Here is a 21,505-nt window from a genome sequence, read left to right as displayed (position 1 = left end):
TGTGGATTTTTCTCAGCCCCAGGAGAAGTAGCTACGCCAATATACGTTCTCAACATATACCAGCCCTAATAGAAGTCCAAATGCTACTGCTTCAATCCTGTAAGAGTGACTTTTCTGAAGAGAAATAGTATTTTACTAGTGTATTAGAATACAGAGTGGACGGCCAACTGGTCCTTTTACCATAGCATTCCATATGAACATTCAAATGGATGGCTATCATATGAGCATGCTCTTCTGGTTTAGGGGAGAAATCACCAATGTAGCTCTTGACTAAGATCAATGAAAAAGCTTCTCCAACACCACTACACAAATCTATTAGATCTGCAGAAAAGTTGTTAGTATTACACAATAAAAGGAGAAAGCATGGAAGAGGAATGCAGTATGTTGTCACCAATAAAATCATTCTATAGAATGAATGTTCAGGAGCTTCTGTGAAATTTCTCCTCTAGCATATTTAGGTTTTTGCTATGTTCTCAAAAAAGATTACTTTAATTTCAATAGTAGCATCCAGGCAGAGAGGGTTATTCATTTGAGAGAATGAAATGATGATTAAGACCTTGTGGAGTAGTTTGAAGTCAGAGGATCTGCATGCTTATAGTCCAATCCTGCAATTTATTCTCCGTGTGAGCCTATACCACTGAAGTCAAAAAGAACTGTCATTGACTTCAGATCAATGGCACCCAATTAGCTCCTAAGAATCAGAATTCAGAGTTCTTCTTTCTAGTACAGTATGGATGCTTCTCCCTATAATTCAGCTTCATTGTCTACCTGTATCTCACATTCAGAAGACTTAAAAGGAAAAAAGCCTATTGTCATGGCTAGAATGCTGTTCCAAGCATGTTTAGGACTGCTTCATACTCTACCTAACCATATACTTTCAGGAGCCATTCACATGGATCATGCTCCCTGCTGGGTCTCAGAGGCAGTTTGTTAAAAGATGCTTTGCAACTCAGGGATCATTTCAGTTTAGAAGCGCACCTGCTGTCTATTAAATGTCTACTTTAACTTCCAGTAGCACTACTGCAATGGCAAAAAATAAAATTCAAATTTCTAGAACTATCTTCATATACAAAAAATCTTTGGTTTCATTAATGGGGACCCATACTTATTGGCCTATATATAAACTAAATGAGAAATGGCATGTTACTGTTAAAAAGTTAGAAACTCAAATAATCAAATCACTTGAGTGTAATTAAATTACAAGACAAAAAACAGACTGGAACAATTTACTACTAATGGTTTTAAATATTTTAATATATTAGGTGGTGATATACTAAGCAACTGACACTGGTGCTAATAGATAAGCAAATAAATCCACAATGCTATAAAGATTAGATAGAAAATGATTTCCAATGTTCTTTCCTATACATTGTGTACAAGTTAAGAACAACACTAATAATTAAGAATCCCAACCTCTTAACAGCATCAGTCCGCTGGCATTAGAATTCTAATTATTGATGAAGACAATGAGAACAGCATTATATTAGTATCAGGATGATGGATGAGCCAAGAACTCTGCCACAGAAAAACCACGTCAGTGGTACTGAAGACATTACTACAAAAGTCACTGCTTTGTTGGACCTAATTCAGCATAAAACTTGGATAAAAGCAGTGGTGGTACAGAAGATATTAAATATACCTATTGGGAAGAGTTTTGGTACCATTTTTATATAGCAGAGAATATCAAAAGTTATGTTTCTTAATTAGTGACAACTACCATAACTAAAATTTTGCCTTTAACAATGCATTCAATACTTGCTTCCTCTATAGAGGTCAGTAAAGATCAATAACTGAACCTGGGGAAACTGATCAAAAGATTAAATCACAAGAAGAAATGTCATCACTTCAGCCATTAACTATGTATTCTGATAAGACAGATTTGTTTAGATATCCTGTTTACTGTCTAAAATTTTATAAGTATAAACATTTCATGCAAAGACACCACCTTCTTGTCACCTAGGAACTATTACAGAAAATAACTTGCCACACTTGATTATATTCAATATATCGCTCAAGGTCAGAAAGAACAGCCTTTCAAATCTAGATGTTTATCTTTACTAAAAGGCATACTTTATTTTAGCCCTATTTTAGCTGGCTGCTGGTTTTAGAATGTACCTTTTCAGAGAGTAAAAGGCACATTTCACTAATCGAAACATCTGGAGATGCATATACATACAGCATAGATTCAACAGACCATGATAAATATGTTACTGTAAACTGAACAAGAGATTTTCCCAAGACCAATGTTTCTAGAAAATTCATTTACATTTCTGACCAACTGTTCTGAATGGATGTAGACTTAATTTCCTGTCCTGTGAAGAGAGACATACAATACATATTTAATTTTTTGAATGTACATATTAACTCTTCAGAATGTTTCTGCTATAAAATATATTGATCTACCTAGTAAACATTTAGGTCTATAAATCATATAGTTATATGAAGTTTTAGTGACATGGCCATTTCTATGATTTGAGGAGCCCTGTACAAAATAGGGGCCTCAGCCAGCACCCTCCATATATACATGCCCCAGTCCATCCATGCTCAGTCCTTTAGCTCCATGATCAGCTCTTATCCTGTGGCAATTTCAGTCTGCAGCTTTCCACAAACAAGGCCAGCAGATGGGGTGTAATACTGGTCACCAAAAAAGGATATTGCAGAATTAGAGGGGGTTCAGAAAAGGATGACAAGAATAATCCAGGGTATGGGGAAAAACTCATAAGAGACAGAAAAGACTGGGATTTTATCTTAGAAAGATTAATAGAGGACATGTGATAAATATATAAAATAATAAATGGTATAGAAAAGATAGATCGATCAGGAAATTCTATACTCTCCAGCTCAAAACACAAGGAGAGATTAAACAAAACGGAAAGGTGGCTAATTAAAACCTGATAAAAGGAAATAATTTTTTATAACAACTTTGCCACAAGAAATGGTTGAGGCCAAGAATTTGACAAGATTCAAAAAAGGAATTGGCCATGTATAGGGATATCAAGAATATCCAGAATTATCATAGTTAATATGATTTTGGAAGCGCTGTTAAGCCTCATAAACTGAATATAAGGCTGACAGCCAGCAGGCTGGTGTGTGAGAGAGAGAAGCCAGATGAATAAGAACAGAGAAGGCAGAAAAAGAAGGTTCTAGAGAGCAAGCTGAGGAAGCAACTGCCTGAAGCAGCAGTCCGAGGCAGCAACTGGAGGAGCAGCAGCAGCAGCGCCAACAGTTGCCTTTTTCAGATAGAGCAGAAGGAGCAAAGACAATACAGAGGGGTTTTATAGTGAAGGAGTGTAAATCTGATTTTTATACTTTATTTTAAGGAATAACTGGGTGTGTCTGTAAATAAAGCTGGATGCCTGCATTTGTGAGAGCCACCACACCCATCCTGCGACCATTTGGCCAATGCTGATAGGATTTTAGTGTTAACTAGTAACTATTTAATTAATATGTAATACTGTGATGTTCTCTTATGTCTATATATAGAAACTCTGTACACTATATTGTACCAAATTTAGGATTATACTGTAATGTTACATATAGGCTTCATACATATGAATTGGAAGTCTCCATGTGTTTTAATATGTAACATTGTAATGCTTCCCTGTACATATACGTTCTGTTTACTAACTGTGTTGGGGCTTTATGCATGTGTACAAGGGGTCTCTATGTACCTTGAATATTACATTATAACTGCTACATGGTCTATGTATGCTATGTGTTCTGTACTGTCTGTGTCTTATTTTATTTTGCCACTTTAATGTAGGATTTCTAATTAAGATTTAATAGTGGTTTACTATGTCTTAATAGATTAGTATATTTTTTCTTGCTTTACTGAATGTATTGTAACTGCTTATTTTCCTTTCAATAAATGACACTGTTTTTGAAGAATTGCTGCTTGTATGTCAATCCTTTGAGCAGAAGGCTGTATCCGTGTCCTCCCAAGGGTTAGCAGAATTAGTCTGCTCTGGGGAGTCCTCTACGGGCCAGAGACAAACCCATTGGTAAACCCTGGCATTTCCTCTAGGGCAAGCCACCTCTTTATTACCCATTTAGATAGAACAAATTAAAAATTGGTTTATGGTTATAGGCAGGCCAGTATATGAGTGATTGAGGTCCAAATTTTGGGGTAACTGGTGGAGAGGCAAGAAACTAGCGTTCCAGCTTCAACCTTCATAAGGATATAGAATTTAGGGTTAAACATGGTTTCTAACAATGGAAGACATTTTGGAGGTTGATATTCAGTTTTGTCAGTTTGTACCATAAAAACAGTATCTCTACTTTCTTTTAAATTTGAGTTGATTGTGATAGTTGTTCCTATTACAGATAGACCCCATTTAAGATTCATGGCAAACACAAAGAGCTCTGGAAAAAAAAACCCAGGAGATCACCTCTTTTTAAACTGGTTATGTATTTCAGTAGAAACATTTACCTAGTTCCAACATATCTAAACAGATATCTGAGTATTATTTACCTTGAAGGGAATTCTCTTCCGTTACATTCTCTACGGTGCATGTACCCGGTTTTTCACTAGCTGTTATTTTGTCTTCTGCAACCAAAAAATATTCTGATGCACTGCTCCAGTCACTAGACATTGATGCTTGACTTAGCTCTTCTATATCAGAATCTGAATGATTTAGTGTTTCACGTTCTTTATCTACTGCATGTGCCGAGCCTCCCAAAAATGTATCACCACATGTCACTGGAGTAAGACAAGTTGCATTCTGTAACTGCAGAGTGTCAAGTTCATCTTCTTTCCTAGAAATCTCTTCTAAATCTTGGTGTGACTTATAGGTTTCAGCAATATTTACACTATCTTCAACTTTCACATCTATATGAGGTTTAATTGATGCAACACTAGGATGAGTGGAAAATACATTGCTTTCTTTACTAGGAAGGCCTGTTGAAAATAGAGAGCTGACTACAGCTGGACCACACACAGAATTCTGTTGAGCAAGAGTGTCTTCAGTTTCAGTGTTCATAGATAGGTCAAAAGAAAAAAAGGAATTGCTACGCTTTGGACTTGTAAGTTCAGATATGGCCACTGTACATATTGGAGGTGTAGATTTTTCTACAACTAGATGTGCTTTGTCAATTGATTCTATTTTCATTTTTTCACTTTCACTTTTACTATTATTAGATAAAAACAGCATCGAGGAGGAAGATAGTGAGTTGGAAGTACTTTTGACAGTGCCTTCAAATGAGATTACAGGTGAAGATTTACATTCCAGCATACAATTATTGGATGAGAAGGAAAATGTGTTATTACAGGGGAGAGGCTGGGTCTTGGAAACATCTTTCTTTCCGGTGTCACTACTAGATGTAGTGCAGGCTATAGTAGCAGTGGAATCTGGGGTACTGGCACTCTGCTCCTGAGGGACTACTGTAGGAGATTTTAGCCAGTTATATTCTACGTCTTTGCTTACAGAAACCTTCTCTTTTCCGGTTTGAAATATTGTACTTTGTTCAGCTGGCTTCTCAGATAGGCTAGAAAATGGTGAAATCTTCAATGAATTGCTGAGTTTGGATACTGTAAAACAATCTCTTTCCGAATTGCTAAAGGTAAATGAAAAAACTGGCTTTCCACTTTCTGATGACTCTAGTTTAGGACTTGTAGAGGCAGCAAAAGCTTTAGCCTCAGTTAAAGCTGAAGAGTTAAACTTTGTACAATTTCCATGTTGATTGCCCATTTCATCTTGAGTATCACACCTTCCCACGTAAAAAGTGGGGAAAACCGAATTATTCTTCTCTTTTTTGAAGAAAAATGTAGCTGCAGCCTTATTTAAATTGGGTAATGTTGAGTTATTACCCGAATTGGGGATAAAATGTGGAGCAGAAAGGCTCTGTGTGGGACCACCTAAAAAGGTGGGTTTTAAAACAGGAACAGGTTTTGTTGCGGATTCTGGTAAGCCAGTTGAAGTGCTAGGACTTGCTAGTGTTTTTGCAGAAATAGGAACCGGTGATGATTGAGCCATTTTTACTTTGTTTTTTATTACCAAGCCATTGAAGTTTTCTGATGGGGAGGTTAGTTTGCTTACTTCCGGAGATCTTGTTCCATTAAATAACTTCAAGTCACTGTTCAATTCAGAGAAATTCCAGTTCACAGGTGGAAAACTGAATCTGTAACTACTGGAACTGGAAAAACTAGTGTTACTAAAACTTCCTTTTTGTAATTTTTGTGTTCTTATTCTCTGTGCATCTTTCACTTTGGGAGGTGAGGACAGAAGGGGAACGGCTGAGAACGTATCCTTTGAAGAATCAGTTATCACAAATATATGCTTCGTATTTGCAGGTGAAGTCTGCATCTTCAATTGATCTGATGTCTGATGACCCATATAATAATTATAACGTACCTCCTACAATTATAGAAAATCACCAAATTATTTAGTACAAGGGAAAGTAGTCAGCCATCAAAGTTGCAAGTTCTTTAAATATTATGTGAAGGGAAATTATTAATTTGTTGTGCTTATATGATCTAAGACTACTTTACTTACTTAGAATATTTTGCTGACACTGTTAAAAGGCAACAGAAAAAAAATATTCACACTGTTCAGATTAGAAGAAATCTATTACTTTTTAAAAGTCAAATATTTAAGTGACCCAAATAAAACCAAAATCCAGATACTTCAATGGCATAAGTATCAAAGACTGAGGGCAGGTCTACACTACCCGCCTGAATCGGCGGGTAGAAATCGATCTCTCGGGGATCGAATTATCGCGTCTCATCGGGACGCGACAATCGATCCCCGAATTGACGCTTCTACTCCACCAGTGGAGGTAGGAGTAAGCGCCATCGACGGGGGAGCCGCGGAGGTCGATTTGCCGCCGTCCTCACAGTGGGGTAAGTCGGCTCCGATACGTCGAATTCAGCTACGCTATTTGCGTAGCTGAATTTGCATATCTTAAATCGACACCACCCCCCCGTAGTGAGGATGTAGCCTAAGACTACACAGAAGTAATATCTTTATAACTACAAGTTAATAAACAATTATTGCTAAAAATCAGAATTGATCAGTTTAAGATGCAAGAGAATATTTTCTTCTGAGAATAATGAAAATCTAAATCCAATGTAGTACTTTTTTATCCAGGGCCAATGAATTTTTAAATTCATATTTTTCTTAGTCACATTAAGATACACAGCAGTCAAACCTGTTATCTATGGTAACAAGGCAAAAGATGATTCATTTTATGTCTATAATACTCAAATGTCTCTAACTCTCAAGAGTATGGAACTGGAGAGGCACTAGTTATGGAAGGCCAAAACAGCTGTCAAATGACTACAGAAGGAAGATCTTTTTAAGCCATTTTCTGCTAGAGGAAGAAGATAGATAGGCATGATGCAATGCAACTGATGAAGCTTGATGCAGCAACTCAGATATTCCTTCACTGACTGCAGTCAAAAGAAACTGGGATTTGGAATACTAGGGGACACACACAAGCCATCATTGCAGAAATTGTGACATGCAATCTACTGTGACTAACTGTTTAAAAATTTTAGCATGAGTTACCATCTTAAATGCACACAGAAGCATAGGCCCAATATCAACACAGACTATTAACTATTTCTCAGGAAAAGGTGTGGCATTCATTCATACTTCAGTTTGATCACAATATCGTTCCCACTGAAACTGGGCCTTACCTTCTCTTTAAGTATGGACTACTTAGTGTGGCCAAAAAAATGTTAACTTCTCAAATAAGTTTAAAAATAATCCACTTGGACTTGTAATAGTAAACAATCCACAACAGCTAGCCCTTTTTTATAAAAGCAACTAGGTTGTAGTTGGAGTTCTACATGTAATTTAAGAATTTAAGAAAAAGGTTAGTGCGCAGTAGCCTGAACTAAAAGTAGGTAACTGACCCGTCAAGAGTATCAGTTTAGCATAATTAGGGCCCTACCAATTTCACGGCCGTGAAAAACACGTCACGGACTGTGAAATAAGCCCTTCCCCATGAAATCCAATGTCCCCTTGTTTCTCGGAGCATCCCAAAAAAGGGGGATCCTAGCTCCGTCTGGGTAGGGACAGGACTTGTCCATCCCCTGCACAGGTGCATGGGGGGTGGTGGGGAGGAGGAACCAGACCCACCTCCGGGTGCCTCCCCCCTGCTGTAGGATGCTCTGGGACTGGGCAGCAGCCCCAGAGGTTCCTGCAGCTGGAGGAGTTGGGTCTGATCTTCCCTTGTTCCTAGGAGCACCCCAGTCCATCCCCTGCACTGAGGAGGAGTGGGGGGGGGGGAACCTCCAGGAACCTCCTGTGGCTGCAGGAAGCTCTGCACTTCTCACAGAAGTGAGGGTAGCAATCCCATGACCCCCCTACAAACAGGTTTGCGACCCCACACACAATCCCCTTTTGGGTTGGGACCCCCAATTACACCACCTTGAAATTTCAGATTTAAACATCTGAAAATGTGAAATTTACCAATTTTCAAATCCTATGGCCATGAAATTGACCATAATGGACTGTGAATTTGGTAGGGCCCTAAGCATAATGAACAAAAAAAAAAAAAAAGGGAAGCCTGTTGTAAACCCCAAGAGAAGTAAAAGATTGTGACGATATAAAATAATAACTTGTTTTCCCAAACACTATTAGCAGCTGAGCAATACTTACACCAAAATGCATTCTTACCTCATGACTCATGTTTTGAAATGTTGACATTTCTGATATTGACATTAAGCGAGTACAGATTTTACTACCGTCAGTCAAAGTTTCCTCATGTCCCACTACAGGCTGAAAAAAGTTACATCAGACATTGTCCATTTTGGATTTTACAAAGCCAAAAGAACATACTTAACCATAAAAAAAAATGTAGTAAGTCTTGTAAACAAGAACTTACATAATATGTGTTGTGTATGTTTTTCTGATCTTTCCATTGTTTTGCACTATTTGTATATGCATACTTTCCAGTTAAACCTTCATTTCCTCCAGAAGAAAGTTCTGTGAGAAAAGAGGAATAAAATAAGACTGATGTATTTTTTAAAATAAAATACAATAATCTATAAAGAACACTTGACTCAGATGTAAACTTACAAAGTTATGAAACCGGGGCAGCTAAAAAAATTTCCATTTTGAAAACCGAGTATTGCTTTAATGTAAAGTTTATTGTGGTACTATAACAGAATTATTTTCGACATATATGTGTTAAAAATAATAAACTGTACACTGTGTTCAAAATATATGCATCTTTTTTCTACCTTTAACGATGCATGAATCAACTGAAGTCAGCTGTAAGGCCAAGATTTCATTAACCACAGATTTGATATCCATTTGCTTTTGGGTAGACTCTGGTGCTTTTTCATAGCTAGATGCTATGTGCATCAGGTCAAGCTGAGTCTTCATTCTGGAAAAAAAGGTGAACAAATCTTTTAGACAATTATTTGTGTTTCTCTGGGCTCAAAACAGAAAAAAAAAGTTATACCTAGTTAATAAAAAAAATTACATTAAAAAAGGAACTCAGTAGATAGCAGAAAATATTTGAAGAGATTGATCTTCCTCTATTTAGAATTTTCTAATTTCCTTTCTTAGAAAAGACCACCTGAGGATTTGTTTGCTACTTCTTCTTCCAAGAGGCATCTCTGTCCAGCAAAGAAGCTGTATTTTATGGCCTAAAAGAGTTAACCCCTTCTAGCTGTATGGATAGCAAAAGAAGTTTCAGTAAGGAAGGTTTTTTTGGGGGAGGTGGGAGAAGGGAAAAGCCGTGGGAGGGGTGGGGGTGGAAGAACTGATATTGTTATTTAAGCATTTGTTTAGTTTGCCCTAAATTTAAAGACCCATAATCCAGCATGATGAAATTTAAACAAGAAGTAGGCATTCACCATCAAGGCACCTTATTCTTATGGCAATTGTTAGGAACAATTAATTTTGTCAAACCACCAACCCGTAAAGAGGCAAATCATTCCATTGAGAAATTTTAAATATGCAATAGGTGAATCTGAAGAAACTGCAAGTTTTATTGTCCAGAATTCTGCATCTCTCCTGTACATGTTTTTGCAATAATTAACTAGTCAAGCAGAAAAGAGTTAATACCTGCACTATGAAAATATAAGAGATGTGCTGAAATACCATTGCCAAAGATATTCTTCAGTAATAAGAAATAAAGTACCGTATATACTTGTTCATTAGCCCGTTCGTTTATAAGCCGACCCTCCAAGGTGGTTAGGTAAAACTATCAAAAACTGCATGACCCCTTTCATAAGCCGACCTTATATTTCAGGGGTTGGCAAACTTTGGCTCCTGGCCCGTTAGGGTAAGCCTCTAGTGGGCCTGGACGTTTTGTTTACCTGGAAGAGCAAACCGCGGCCACGGGGAGCTGAGGGGCTCCATGCCTGTGAACGCTCCAGGTAAACAAAATGACAATGCATTAGATATTCAAATCAATGATTCCATAGAGTTTAAAATCATCAAATTTTTTTGATTTTTCATTCTGAAAACTGACCCTTTGAATATCTTAGTCTCTTTCTGACTTAAGTTTGTGCGTTAGTTCAGTGGTTCTCAAAGCCGGTCCGCCGCTTGTTCCAGGAAAGCTCCTGGCGGGCCGGGCCAGTTTGTTTACCTGCCGCGTCCGCAGGTTCGGCCAATCGCGACTCCTACTGGCCGTGGTTCACCGCTCCAGGCCAATGGGGCTGCAGGAAGCAGCGTGGCCTGAGGGATGCGCTGGCCGCCCTTCCCGCAGCCCCTGCCTCCCTCCCGCCCCCTGGCAGACCCCGCAGATCAGCGCCTTCCACCTCCTCCCCCCGCCTCCTGCCTGTGGCAATCAGCTGGCTTGTGGCATTCAGGAGGGAGCAGGGAGGAGCGAGGACTCGGCGCGCAGGCTCCCCCTGCCTCCCGAACACGACAAACCAGCTGATTGCCACAGGCAGGAGAAGGAGGGGGGAGCCTGCGCACCGAGTCCTCCCTCCTGCCCCCTGAACGTCGCAAGCCAGCTGATTCCTGTGGGCAGGAGGGAGGAGCGAGGACGCGGCGCACCTCCCCCCATCTCCCCTGCCTCCTCAGCTGGCTTGCGGTGTTCAGGAGAGATGGGGAGCCTGCGCGCCATGTCCTCGCTCCTCCCCTCTCCCTCCTGCCTCCTGAACGCCGCAAGCCAGCTGATTACCACGGGCAGGAGGGAGGGGGGAGGACGCAGCATGCGGAGTAAAGGGGGAAGTGGGGGGTGAAGAGGCGGGTTAAGGGTGGAGGCTTAGTTAATATGGAGAGATACACAGAACAATTTTGAACAGTGGTAGAAGTTCTATGAATATTTGACATTTAATTTCAGAATGAAGAGAGGTAAACAGCTGTGTTCCCCAGGGATCAGTACTGGGACCAGCGCTGTTCAACATATTCATAAGTGATCTGGAAAAAGGGGTGAACAGTGAGGGGGAAAAGTTTGCAGATGATACAAAAAAAATCACTCAAGACAGTTAAGTCCAAAGCAGACTGCCAAGGGTTACAAAGGTATCTCACAAAGCTGTGTGACTGGGCAACAAAATGGCAGATAAAATTCAATGTTGATAAATGCAAAGTAATGCACATTGGCAAACATAATCCCAACTACTCATACAGAATAATGGGGTCTAAATTAGCCATTACCACTTAAGAAAGGGATCTTGGAGTCATTGTGGATAGTTCTCTGACAACATCTGCACAATGTGCAGTTGCAGAAAAAAAAAAAAACAACAACCAAAAACCTAACCATGTTAGGAACCATTAAGAAAGGGATAGATAAGACCAAAAACATAATGCCACTATATAAATCCATGATTCACCCACAGCTTGAATGCTGTGTGCAGTCACCCCATCCCAAAAAAGATACTAGAAACGGAAAAGGTACAGAGAAGGGCTACAAAAATGATTAAGGGTATGGAACAGCTTCGAGAGGAGGAGAGATTAAAAAGAGACTATTCAGCTTGGAAAAGAGACGACTCAGGGAGGATATGATAGAGGTCCATAAAATCATGAATGGTGTAGAGAAAGTGTTATTTACCCCTTCTCATAACGCAAGAACCTGAGGTTGCCCAATGAAATTAATAGGTAGCAGGTTTAAAACAAACAAAAGGAAGTACTTCTTCATACAACGCAGTCAATCTGCAGAACTGGTTGCCATGGAATGTTGTAAAGGCAAAAAACTATAACTGGATTCAATTAGAATTAGATAAGTGAATGGAGGATAGGTCCATCAATGGCTATTAGCCAAGATGATCAGGGATGCAACCCCATGCAGCAGGCTGTCCCTAAGCCTCTGACTGATGGACACTGGGACTGGAAGACAGGGAATGAATCACTTGATGATTGCCCTGTTCTGTTCATTTCCTCTGAAGCTTCTGCCATTGGCCACTGTCAGAAGACAGAATACCGGGCTAGATGGACCACTGGTCTGACCCACTATAGCCAGTCTCATGTTCTTATTATTTTCTGGGACAAAGCAAAAAGACAGTATTAAGGCTTTTTTAGGACAGTGTTTACCTCATGTACTGCAACAGAAAAACATTAATATCTGAAGTGATTATTTTAAGCTCCACTTGTATCTGTTCAATAATAAATCTGTGAAAGTGATATAGTAATTCCAACAACTCTAGAAGAATTTTAAAATTAAATGTCAAATATTCATAGAACTTCTACCACTGTTTAAAATTGTTCTGTGTATCTCTCCATATTAACTAATCCACTGCATGCCCTGGACACTCCTCTCTGAACCCCCTCCCCACAATCATGATATGAATATTAACTAAACTTACTTTGTTGTATCTTATTACTTTACTCAACTATACACTAGTAAACCACAGAAACTAGAACTCATGAAATGTATGTACCTTTTATTCAAGCCACATGCCACCTGTAATTAAAATAAAACTGCATTAGAGTTAAGGATGTCATTTAAAAATCAAACAAAATTACTTTACCAGAATATCTGACAGAAATTAACTGTTTAACTTGTTAAAAAACAACTCTTAATTTCACCAAGACATAATCAGAACTTTTAGCACTCACAGAAGTAAAAGAGCAATAATCACACACGGAGTGTGTATATCTGGGAAAATTACTTACCCTGTAATATTTTGTTCTGAGGCCAAAGGGGAAATCTTTCCTAAAAGTCAAATCCAAGACACTGTGCATGAGGCAAAAGCCACATGGCAGTCTTTGAGATCAAAATGTACTTGAAAATATTTTGGCAGGATTTTCAAACCATGGACTTGTGCTCCTTAGTGCAAGACTAAGAGTCTGTCTACACTTGAAATGTGGTATTTAGGTCAATGGAAGAATTCTTCTGTCGACCGAGCACTGTTTACACAGGGACCTAAATCAGCCTAACTATGGCGCTTAGGACTGTGGATTTTTCATACCCCAAGTGTCATAGCTAGGTCGATCTAATTTGCTAGTGTACATCAGCCCTAAGGGACTTTTTCTACATGGTAAGGTAATGCACTCTCTACAGGGGAGTGATTTCTAGAGTGCACTAACTGGTCCATGTAGACCGGGGTGGACAAACCTTTTGGCCCGAGGGCCACATCTGGGTGGGGAAATTGTACGCAGGGCCATGAATGTAGGGCTGGGGCAGGGGGTTGGGGTGCAGTGTGCAGGAAGGGACTATGGGCAAGGGGTTGGGGTGCAGGAGGGGGTGCGGGGTGTACAAAGGGGCTCAGGGCAGTGGGTTGGAGTGCAGGTGGGGTGCGGCAGGGGGCTGGGGTGCAGAGGGGGCTCGGGTGCAGAGGGGGCTCGGGGCCGGGGGCTGGGGTGCAGCAGGGGCTGGGCTGCAGGAGGGGTGCGGCATGGGGCTCAGAGCAGGGAGTTGGGGTGCAGGAAGGGTTCGGCGTGCAGGCCCCCCGCAGCTCCCATTGGCCAAGAACAGGGAACCACGGCCAATGGGAGCTTTGGGGGAGGTACCCACAGGTGAGGGCAGCATGTGGAGCTTCTGGGAGCGGAGTGGGGCCAGGGTAGGCAGGGAGCCTGCCTTAGCCCCGCGGTGCCATGGGGTGGCAATCCCGTGGGCCGGATCCAAAGCCCTGATGGGCCGGATCCGGCCCGCGGGCCATAGTTTGCCCACCCCTCATGTAGATCCTGCTGGTGCGCACAAAAAAGGCTCCCCAGGGCACTTCAACATAAAACAGCTATAAAATAACTATGTTAAAGCAGACCAATGGCATCTATACAAAGCAATTAATGTTCAACATGTTAGTGGGCACTGGAAATCACACTCCATAAAGTCCAGACAGAGTTCCCAAAATGGTAAAAACTTTGGTCACCGAGGGTGCCTTATGGTGTTTATAATGCAGCTACTTGCCCCACCCTAATACTTGTGAGTACGTGCCTCACAGGATTTTAACCAAGTCTCTCGGAACTTTCCAATAAGTTCCTGATTAAGTTGGAAATCACAAAAATTCAAGTGAATTAGAAATTAGTGCCTCAAAACAGGTTGCGCAATACAAGAGGGGGAAAAAGTCCTCCGCCAAATCAAAATAAGGTTCTCTTCTACACTCTGAAGGGAAGTAAGTGAGAATCCTGTCAGAATTACATGTTCAGAGAAGCAGATTACACTGTAACATGTAAACAGAATTCACCTTGAGAGTAAGTATCTCAAGGGATGTCCCAAACAAGGGGGGGGGAGGTGTTACATGCACATACAATGTTCTGCTATCAAATAGTAACATAAAAGTTATCACCTCCAGGAAACACTCAGGATCACATTCATCAACAAGCTTTTCACAATCCTTCAGGAAACTCTCAATGGTTTTCTTGTGAGTTTCTTTCATTTTCTTCCAAATTTGATATTCTTTCTCTTTCTTACTTCTCTGACTTTCAATATCTTCTAGCAATTCCTTTTTTCTCATTTCCAGAGTTTTGAAAATTTCTTCAAATTCCAACATAATTATCTCTGCTTCTTTGTTCAAGATCTAGAAACAAAGTATTTTGCACAAAGATCTGATAACAGTAAGTCTTTACACTGCGTCATCCCTGCAAGCTGCATGGCAACTTTTTAAAGACACCATAAGAGAGGCTCAATTTAAATGTATACCCCAAATTAAAAAACACAGTAAGAGAACGAAAAAAGTGCAACTGTGGCTAAACAACAAAGTAAAAGAAGCAGTGACAGGCAAAAAGGCATCCTTTAAAAAGTGGAAGTTAAATCCTAGTGAGGAAAATAGCAAGGAGCATAAACTCTGGCAAATGAAGCGTAAAAATGTAACTAGAAAGGCCAAAAAAAGAATTTGAAGAACAGTTAGCCAAAGACTCAGAAAGTAATAGCAATTTTTTTTAAAAAAAAAGTACATCAGAAGCAGGAAGCCTGCTAAACAACCAGTGGGGCCACTGGACGATCGAGATGCTAAAGGAGCACTCAAGAACGATAAGGCCATTGTGGAGAAACTAAATGAATTCTTTGCATCGGTCTTCATGGCTGAGGATGTAAGGGACATTCCCAAACCTGAGCCATTCTTTTTAGGTGACAAATCTGAGGAACTGTCCCAGATTGAGGTGTGAGAGGTGGTTTTGGAACAAACTGATAAACTAAACAGTAGTAAGTCACCAGGACCAGATGGTATTCACCCAAAAGTACTGAAGAAACTCAAATGTGAAATTGCAGAACTATTAACTGTAGTCTGTAACCTATCTTTTAACTCAGCTTCTGTACTGGAGGATAGCTAATGTGACTCCAATTTTTAAAAAGGGCTCCAGAGGTGATCCCAGCAATTACAGGCCAGTAAGCCTGACTTCAGTACTGGGCAAACTGGTTGAAAATATAGTTAAGAACAAAATTGTCAGGCACATAGATTAACATAATTTGTTGGGGAAGAATCAACATAGTGTTTGTAAAGGGAAATCATGCCTCACCAATGTACTAGAACTCTTTGAGGGGGTCAACAAGCATGTGGACAAGGGGGATCCTGTGGATATAGTATACTTAGATTTTCAGAAAGCCTTTGACAAGTTCCCTCACCAAAGGCTCTTAAGCAAAGTAAACTGGCATGGAATAAGAGGGAAGGTCCTCTCATGGATTGGTAACTGGTTAAAAGGGTAGGGTAGGTTAAAAGGGTAGGAATAAATGGTCAGTTTTCAGAATGGAGAGAGGTAATTAGTGGTGTCCCCCATGGGTCTGTGCTGGACCCAGTCCTATTCAACATATTCATAAATGATCTGGAAAAAGTGGTAAACAGTGAGGTTGCAAAATTTGCAGATGATACAAAACTATTCAAGATAATTAAGTCCTAGGCAGTCTGCGAAGAGCTACAAAAGGATCTCTCAAAACTAGGAGACTGGGCAACAAAATGGCAGATGAAATTCAATGTTGATAAATGCAAAGTAATGCACACTAGAAAACATAATCCCAACTATACATATAAAATGATGGAGTCTGAATTAGATGTTACCACTCAAGAAAGATCTTGGAGTCATCATGGGTAGTTGTCTGAAAACATCTACTCAATATGCAGCGGCATTCAAAAAAAAAAAAAGCGAACAATATTATGAACCTTTAAGCAAGGGATAGATAATAAGACACTAAATATCATAATGCCACTATGTATTCAAGCTGTGGGTAATTTATAATGTGCAGTTCTGGTTACCTTTTCCTATTCTAATACATCTTTTTTGAGATGGGATAAGGAGAAAGGCAACAAAAATAATTAAAGGTATGGAACAGTTTCCATACAAAGATAGATTAAAAACACAGACATTTTTCAACTTGGGAAAGAGATGACTAAGTGGGATACAACAGAAGTCTATAAAATCATGAATGGTTTGGAGAAAGTGAATACCAAACTGTTATTTACACCTCCAGATAACACAAGAACCAGAGGACACCATATGAAATTAATAGGCAGCAGGTTTAAAACAAACAAAAGGAAGTATTTCTTCACACAGTGCAGAGCCAATCTGTGGAACTCACTGCCAGGGGATGTTGTGAAGGCCAAAACTATAACAGGGTTCAAAAAAGAACTAGATAAATTCATGGAGGATACATCCATCAATGGCTATTAGCCAGGATGGGCCGGGGTGGTGTCCCTAGCATCTGTTTGCCAGAAGCTGGGAGTGGATGATAGGGAGTGGATAGCTCGAAGACTGCCTGTTCTGTTTTCCCTCTGAGGCACCCAACATTGGCCACTGTCAGAAGATGGGCTAGAGATGGACCATGGTCTGACCCAATACAGCCTTTCTTATGATGCTGCTCTGGATGAGGAAGCCTTGAGAGGTGTTGGCTCCAGGTCCCCACGTGTGTGTGTGTGGGGCGTACCTTCGCCCAGGTGGGGAGGAGGGAAGGGATCAGGTCCCCCCCCGCGGAGGTGGGAATGGGGTGGCATTGCAGAATGAGCCTGCCCTGTATTCACCCTGCAGCAGTGGCTCCCGCCACACAGGGCTGGGCCAGCAGTATAGGCGCTGCAGGGTACATTTTTCATTTTATTTATAGGTTGTCATTTTATTTTGTGTTATCTCGCATCTGCAAAAAACACAGGGCTCCACTACTCTCTACAGATGTCACTATGTCTAACTCACCTCAGTATCTTTTGGATGACTTGATAGTTCCTTCACCAAGTTCTCATTTATTGCTCTCAGTTTCTTCAGGCTGCTAAAGAAGGTTAACTGCAGGACATAAGTTTATAACCGCTTAATCTACTTTTTTTTTTTTTAATTAAAAAAAAATCTACATTATAATCTTTAATCATATATCTACAGACTGCACAGAGTTTAACTAGACTATTAAGACATTACTTATACACCTCTATCCCAATATAACGTGACCCGATATAACACGAATTCGGATATAACGTGGTAAAGCAGCGCTCCAGGGAGGCAGGGCTGCGCGCTCCGGTGGATCAAAGCAAGTTCAATATAACATGGTTTCACCTATAACGCAGTAAGATTTTTTGGCTTCCGAGGACAGCGTTATATTGGGGTAGAGGTGTATAAAAAGACTCTATGCTTTAGGACAATGAAGAAACTTGCATTTGGTATTTTTCTCTCTCAAAGTAGCATTCTTTAGGCTTGTCTACACTAGAAAGTTTTGCTGCTTTAACTATACCAGTATAGTTAAACCCTGGACCAGATTGTGCATTCCTCTTTTCCTGTGCTGAGGGGACAAGCTGCCTTTGCCCCTCCCCACTTCCAGCCTGTGTTCCCACTGTATTGGTTGCAAAATCAGTATAGAACAGCCACAGTGCCATGTGCTCTACTATGCCCCATACCCATCCCGTGTACCAGGGACATTCTGCAAGTGCATTTAAACTGAAGCATAAAAGGACTGCTTAATAATGTACTATCCAGCTTCTATTTCAGATGGAGCTTGGAAAAGTGGTTGAATGTCCACTATTCTTGGCAAAAATCCATTGCAGATAAAGTATTAAAAGAGGGACATGCTTTCTTCATACTAAAATATTCCCGGAGCTGTCTATTTCACCTTAATTGCTTTTCCTTAATCAACTATCCAAATCCAAAGGTGTCAGGCCAAAAAGCAGATAGGTAATGTAACTGCCTATAAGTGACTGTAGGGATGACTGGACTAGCACATTCTTGGTCTTAGGGAAACAAGGTTAACATACAAGACATTAAGGGCCTGTCTACAGTAGACACTTGCTATAATGACAGAAAGTGTTTTTTCCCCCTCCCACTGTCGTAGCTAATACATTCCCTCAAGGAGCTGTAGGTAGGTTGACAGAATAATTTCTGTGTTGATCTATTGCTGTCTATCCTGGGGCTCAGGTTGGCTTAACTACATCTTCTGGGGGTGAGAGTTTTTCACAACCCTGAGCAAGACCTAGATCAACCACAGTTTTAGGTTTAGACCAGGCCTAAGATTATCAGCTTCAACATCTGGAACCAGTCTACAGTCTATTCAGTTAAATTCATAAAACTATCTATGTGGGGAGGTGTGTGTGCTTGTCAGGGCACTGTGATAACTAGGTCAGGGCACTGCCATGTTACTACAAGGCTTGGCCTTAGGTATGCAGGACTAAACAGGAAAGACCAGGACTTGTTTGCAGCATCCTGGCCCTGCAAGCTTTCACAGGAATGGTCTGACTTATTACAACACTGGACCCATTTGGCTCTAACAGGTTCTCAGGAGGCAGACTAGCTTATTGTGTTCGCCAACCAGGCTTGAATTGCTGGGTGGTCTGGGGTAAGTCCAAAAGAGGCACTGGCTGCGTAGGCAGGTTCCCATTTCACCCCGCAATGGGCACAGGCGGCTGGCAGGGGGCGCGGGGCTTACTTTTTCCTCCTGGTACACGGTGTCGAGGAGGTTGACGGCGTGGAAGATGCCCTGGTGCGCCTCAGACACGCACTGGCCGCAGCCCGCCTGGCGGCACATCCGGCAATACAGCTGCACCAGCCGGGCCGGGTGCTTCTCGCAGGCTGCTCCGAACGCCGGCGGGGGGCTCAGCGCCCCCGCCTCGCCGCGCCCCGGCCCCGCCTTGCCCCCGCCGGCCCTGTACAACTTCACCACCTCCGCCAGCGTGGTGTTGACGGGCAGCGCCGAGTAGCCGCCACGCGGCAGCGGGCAGAGCTTCCTGCAGAGCGGGCAGGAGAAGCGCTGGTCCTGGCCCACGCGGGGGGAGGGGAGCGGGCCGGGCTCCCCGGAGGCCAGGCACTCCAGCACGCAGCCCTTGCAGAAGTTGTGGGAGCAGAGCGGCAGCGTGACCGGATCCTCAAAGAGGCCGAGGCAGACGGCGCAGGTCAGGCTGGCCTCCATCGAGGCCAAGCCGGCGGCGCGGCGGGCCTCCCTCCGCAGAGACCCCTTCCACGGGGGCTAGAGCCGCCACCCTGTGGCCAGCTCCCACGGAGCTCGCCCCCAGCCTCCTGAGGAGCAACTCGCGGCCAGCTGCGAGCTCGCCACGGCCGGGCACGGCAGCCCCCTAAATTTCAACCGCCTGCCTTGCGCTCCAACCTGGGCGAGAGTGGGAAGAGCGGCTGCGGGGCGGGGGGCGGCTGTGATTGGAGGAAGATGGGAGATTGACAACGCTAGCTACTACTAGTCAAAACATAGGGCTAGGGGAAACACCAATCGTATCACAATGAAAGGGGCGGGACAAAAGCAGCCCTGCCCAGTAGGAGGTTTGAACTGGGACGCTGGGCTGTGGCAGCGGCCGTTTCTCACAGGCTGGTGTCGCCCGCGAGCTGTAGCCTGTGTAGCAGCTCCAGCGGAAGCGCGAGATCTGGGTGGGTGGAGCAACTCGCTGGGCTTTTTGTGTGGCCGGGCACAGGTGGGGGTTTGGGGAGGAAATCAGGAGCGTCCTCCCCATGTATAAGGGCCTGGAAGAGCTGCAGGCCCTGTACTCGGGGGGCGCCTGGCTCCCCGAAGTGAGTGGACAGGCAGCGCGGAATGGCTGTGAGCTGAACCGCAAGCAGGGGTGTTCACGTGCTGAAAAGTCAGGACCAAAGCCCTATGTCTTGTGATCTCTGAAGGGCAGGGAGTGTACCTGTGTAGAGCGCCTAGAGCAGTGGTTCCCAAACTTTAACAACCTGTGAACCCCTTTCACTAAAATGTCAAGTCTCACGAGCCCCCCTCCTAAAAATGAATATTTCCAGGATTTTCTCCTTCACCTTAGTATAAATTATAAAGGCAGTGATCTTGGAAATATAAAATTTGTTTTTATGACATGCTTATTACACACTATTATTAATTATTGATCATTACAGTATTTTTATTACATTATGAAAACGGCAACACTCTTCCAAGATGTCACTTCCGTAGCTTGTATCAGTTTCAATAAGCTTGTTATAAGACAAGGGTCCTATGTTTCATCAGATGTGAAACAGCAGGAAGGTATTTAAGGAGCCAATTCAAAGAGCTCCTCCTCCACAGGCATTCAGGGCTTGAGCAGTCCAGGCAAACAACGCACGTTACAACAAAGCTTAAACTTGTTCTTCGTAATCATTTAAAAAACAATACTAGCTGCCTATTTAATTTTAAAAACAGCAAAAAATATCCATCTCCCTTTCCATTTCTTATAAGGAGTCTTGAAGTTTAAATCTCCTCCGTGTGATAGATAGGCTTGCTTTGATTTGCTTAGCTCTTGGAAGTCAGGGGCTCCGGGCTGCTGGCCCTTATGCTGCTCAGAGACCCTAGGGACGCCATTAGGGAATTTTTTCCTGAGAACCTCCTGTAACATTTCATGAACCCCCAGGGGTTCACGAACCCCAGTTTGGGAACCACTGGCCTAAAGCAATAATTAATTGGTGTAGGTTCACTATGACCCTCACATCCTAGTGTCTGTAGGCAGGGCCGGTGCAAGGATATTTTGCGCCCTAGGCAAAACTTCCACCTTGCGCCTCCCCCCGGTAACATCGGTTCATTGAGGGGCAAATCCCAACGAGCTTTTATAGACCCCAGGGGCCAGCCATGCCCAGGGGCTGCTCCTCAGACCAGGTTCCCGCCCCCTGAACTCCCCTGGAGGGTGCACAGCCCCCCTCCCCGTGAGCCCTCCCCAACCTGCCCTGAGTCTACTCACTGGCTTTGCCGGGCTTGGGCTGCTGCAGCAGCTCAGCAGGGAGGAGCTGCCTTCTGGGGGCTCCTGCAGCAGATGCATGTGGGCAGAGGCCCCTGTGCA

At 42.4% G+C, this 21,505-nt stretch overlaps 1 protein-coding gene across 2 annotated transcripts; it reads right to left on the bottom strand.

Annotated features, from left to right (window-relative positions):
- Positions 1–1,249: 1,249 nt before the first annotated feature.
- Positions 1,250–19,859, bottom strand: LOC112103328 (serine-rich adhesin for platelets-like). 2 transcript variants are annotated; one of them, XM_024195037.2, is made up of 9 exons: positions 19,168–19,859; positions 17,457–17,543; positions 14,630–14,860; positions 12,782–12,804; positions 9,188–9,333; positions 8,830–8,930; positions 8,622–8,723; positions 4,472–6,353; positions 1,250–2,312 (listed from the first exon to the last, which is right to left on the bottom strand). In XM_024195037.2, the coding sequence occupies exons 1-9, from the start codon at positions 19,645–19,647 to the stop codon at positions 2,263–2,265; spliced, it is 3,102 nt and encodes a 1,033-aa protein (XP_024050805.1). In that variant the 5' UTR covers positions 19,648–19,859; the 3' UTR covers positions 1,250–2,262. The 2 variants fall into 2 exon arrangements, with proteins under 2 accessions (XP_024050805.1, XP_024050813.1); XM_024195045.3 differs by lacking the exon at positions 1,250–2,312 and adding an exon at positions 2,444–2,634.
- Between the last annotated feature and the right edge of the window lie 1,646 nt (positions 19,860–21,505).

The sequence above is a fragment of the Terrapene carolina genome, unplaced genomic scaffold, assembly GCF_002925995.2.
Source record: "Terrapene carolina triunguis isolate 2854851 unplaced genomic scaffold, T_m_triunguis-2.0 Scaffold66, whole genome shotgun sequence".
NCBI lineage: Eukaryota > Metazoa > Chordata > Testudines > Emydidae > Terrapene > Terrapene triunguis.
The sequence above is the reverse complement of the archived record's forward strand: the minus strand, read 5'-3'. Positions and strand labels throughout refer to the sequence as shown.

Coding starts and splice junctions, on each gene's coding strand:
- LOC112103328 (XM_024195037.2), bottom strand. CDS start 19,647: ATGGAGGCCAGCCTGACCTGCGCCGTCTGCCTCGGCCTCTTTGAGGAT. Junction 17,544..19,167: donor CCGTGTACCAGGAGGAAAAA/GTAAGCCCCGCG, acceptor TATGTCCTGCAG/TTAACCTTCTTTAGCAGCCT. Junction 8,724..8,829: donor ACATACACAACACATATTAT/GTAAGTTCTTGT, acceptor AACTTTTTTCAG/CCTGTAGTGGGACATGAGGA.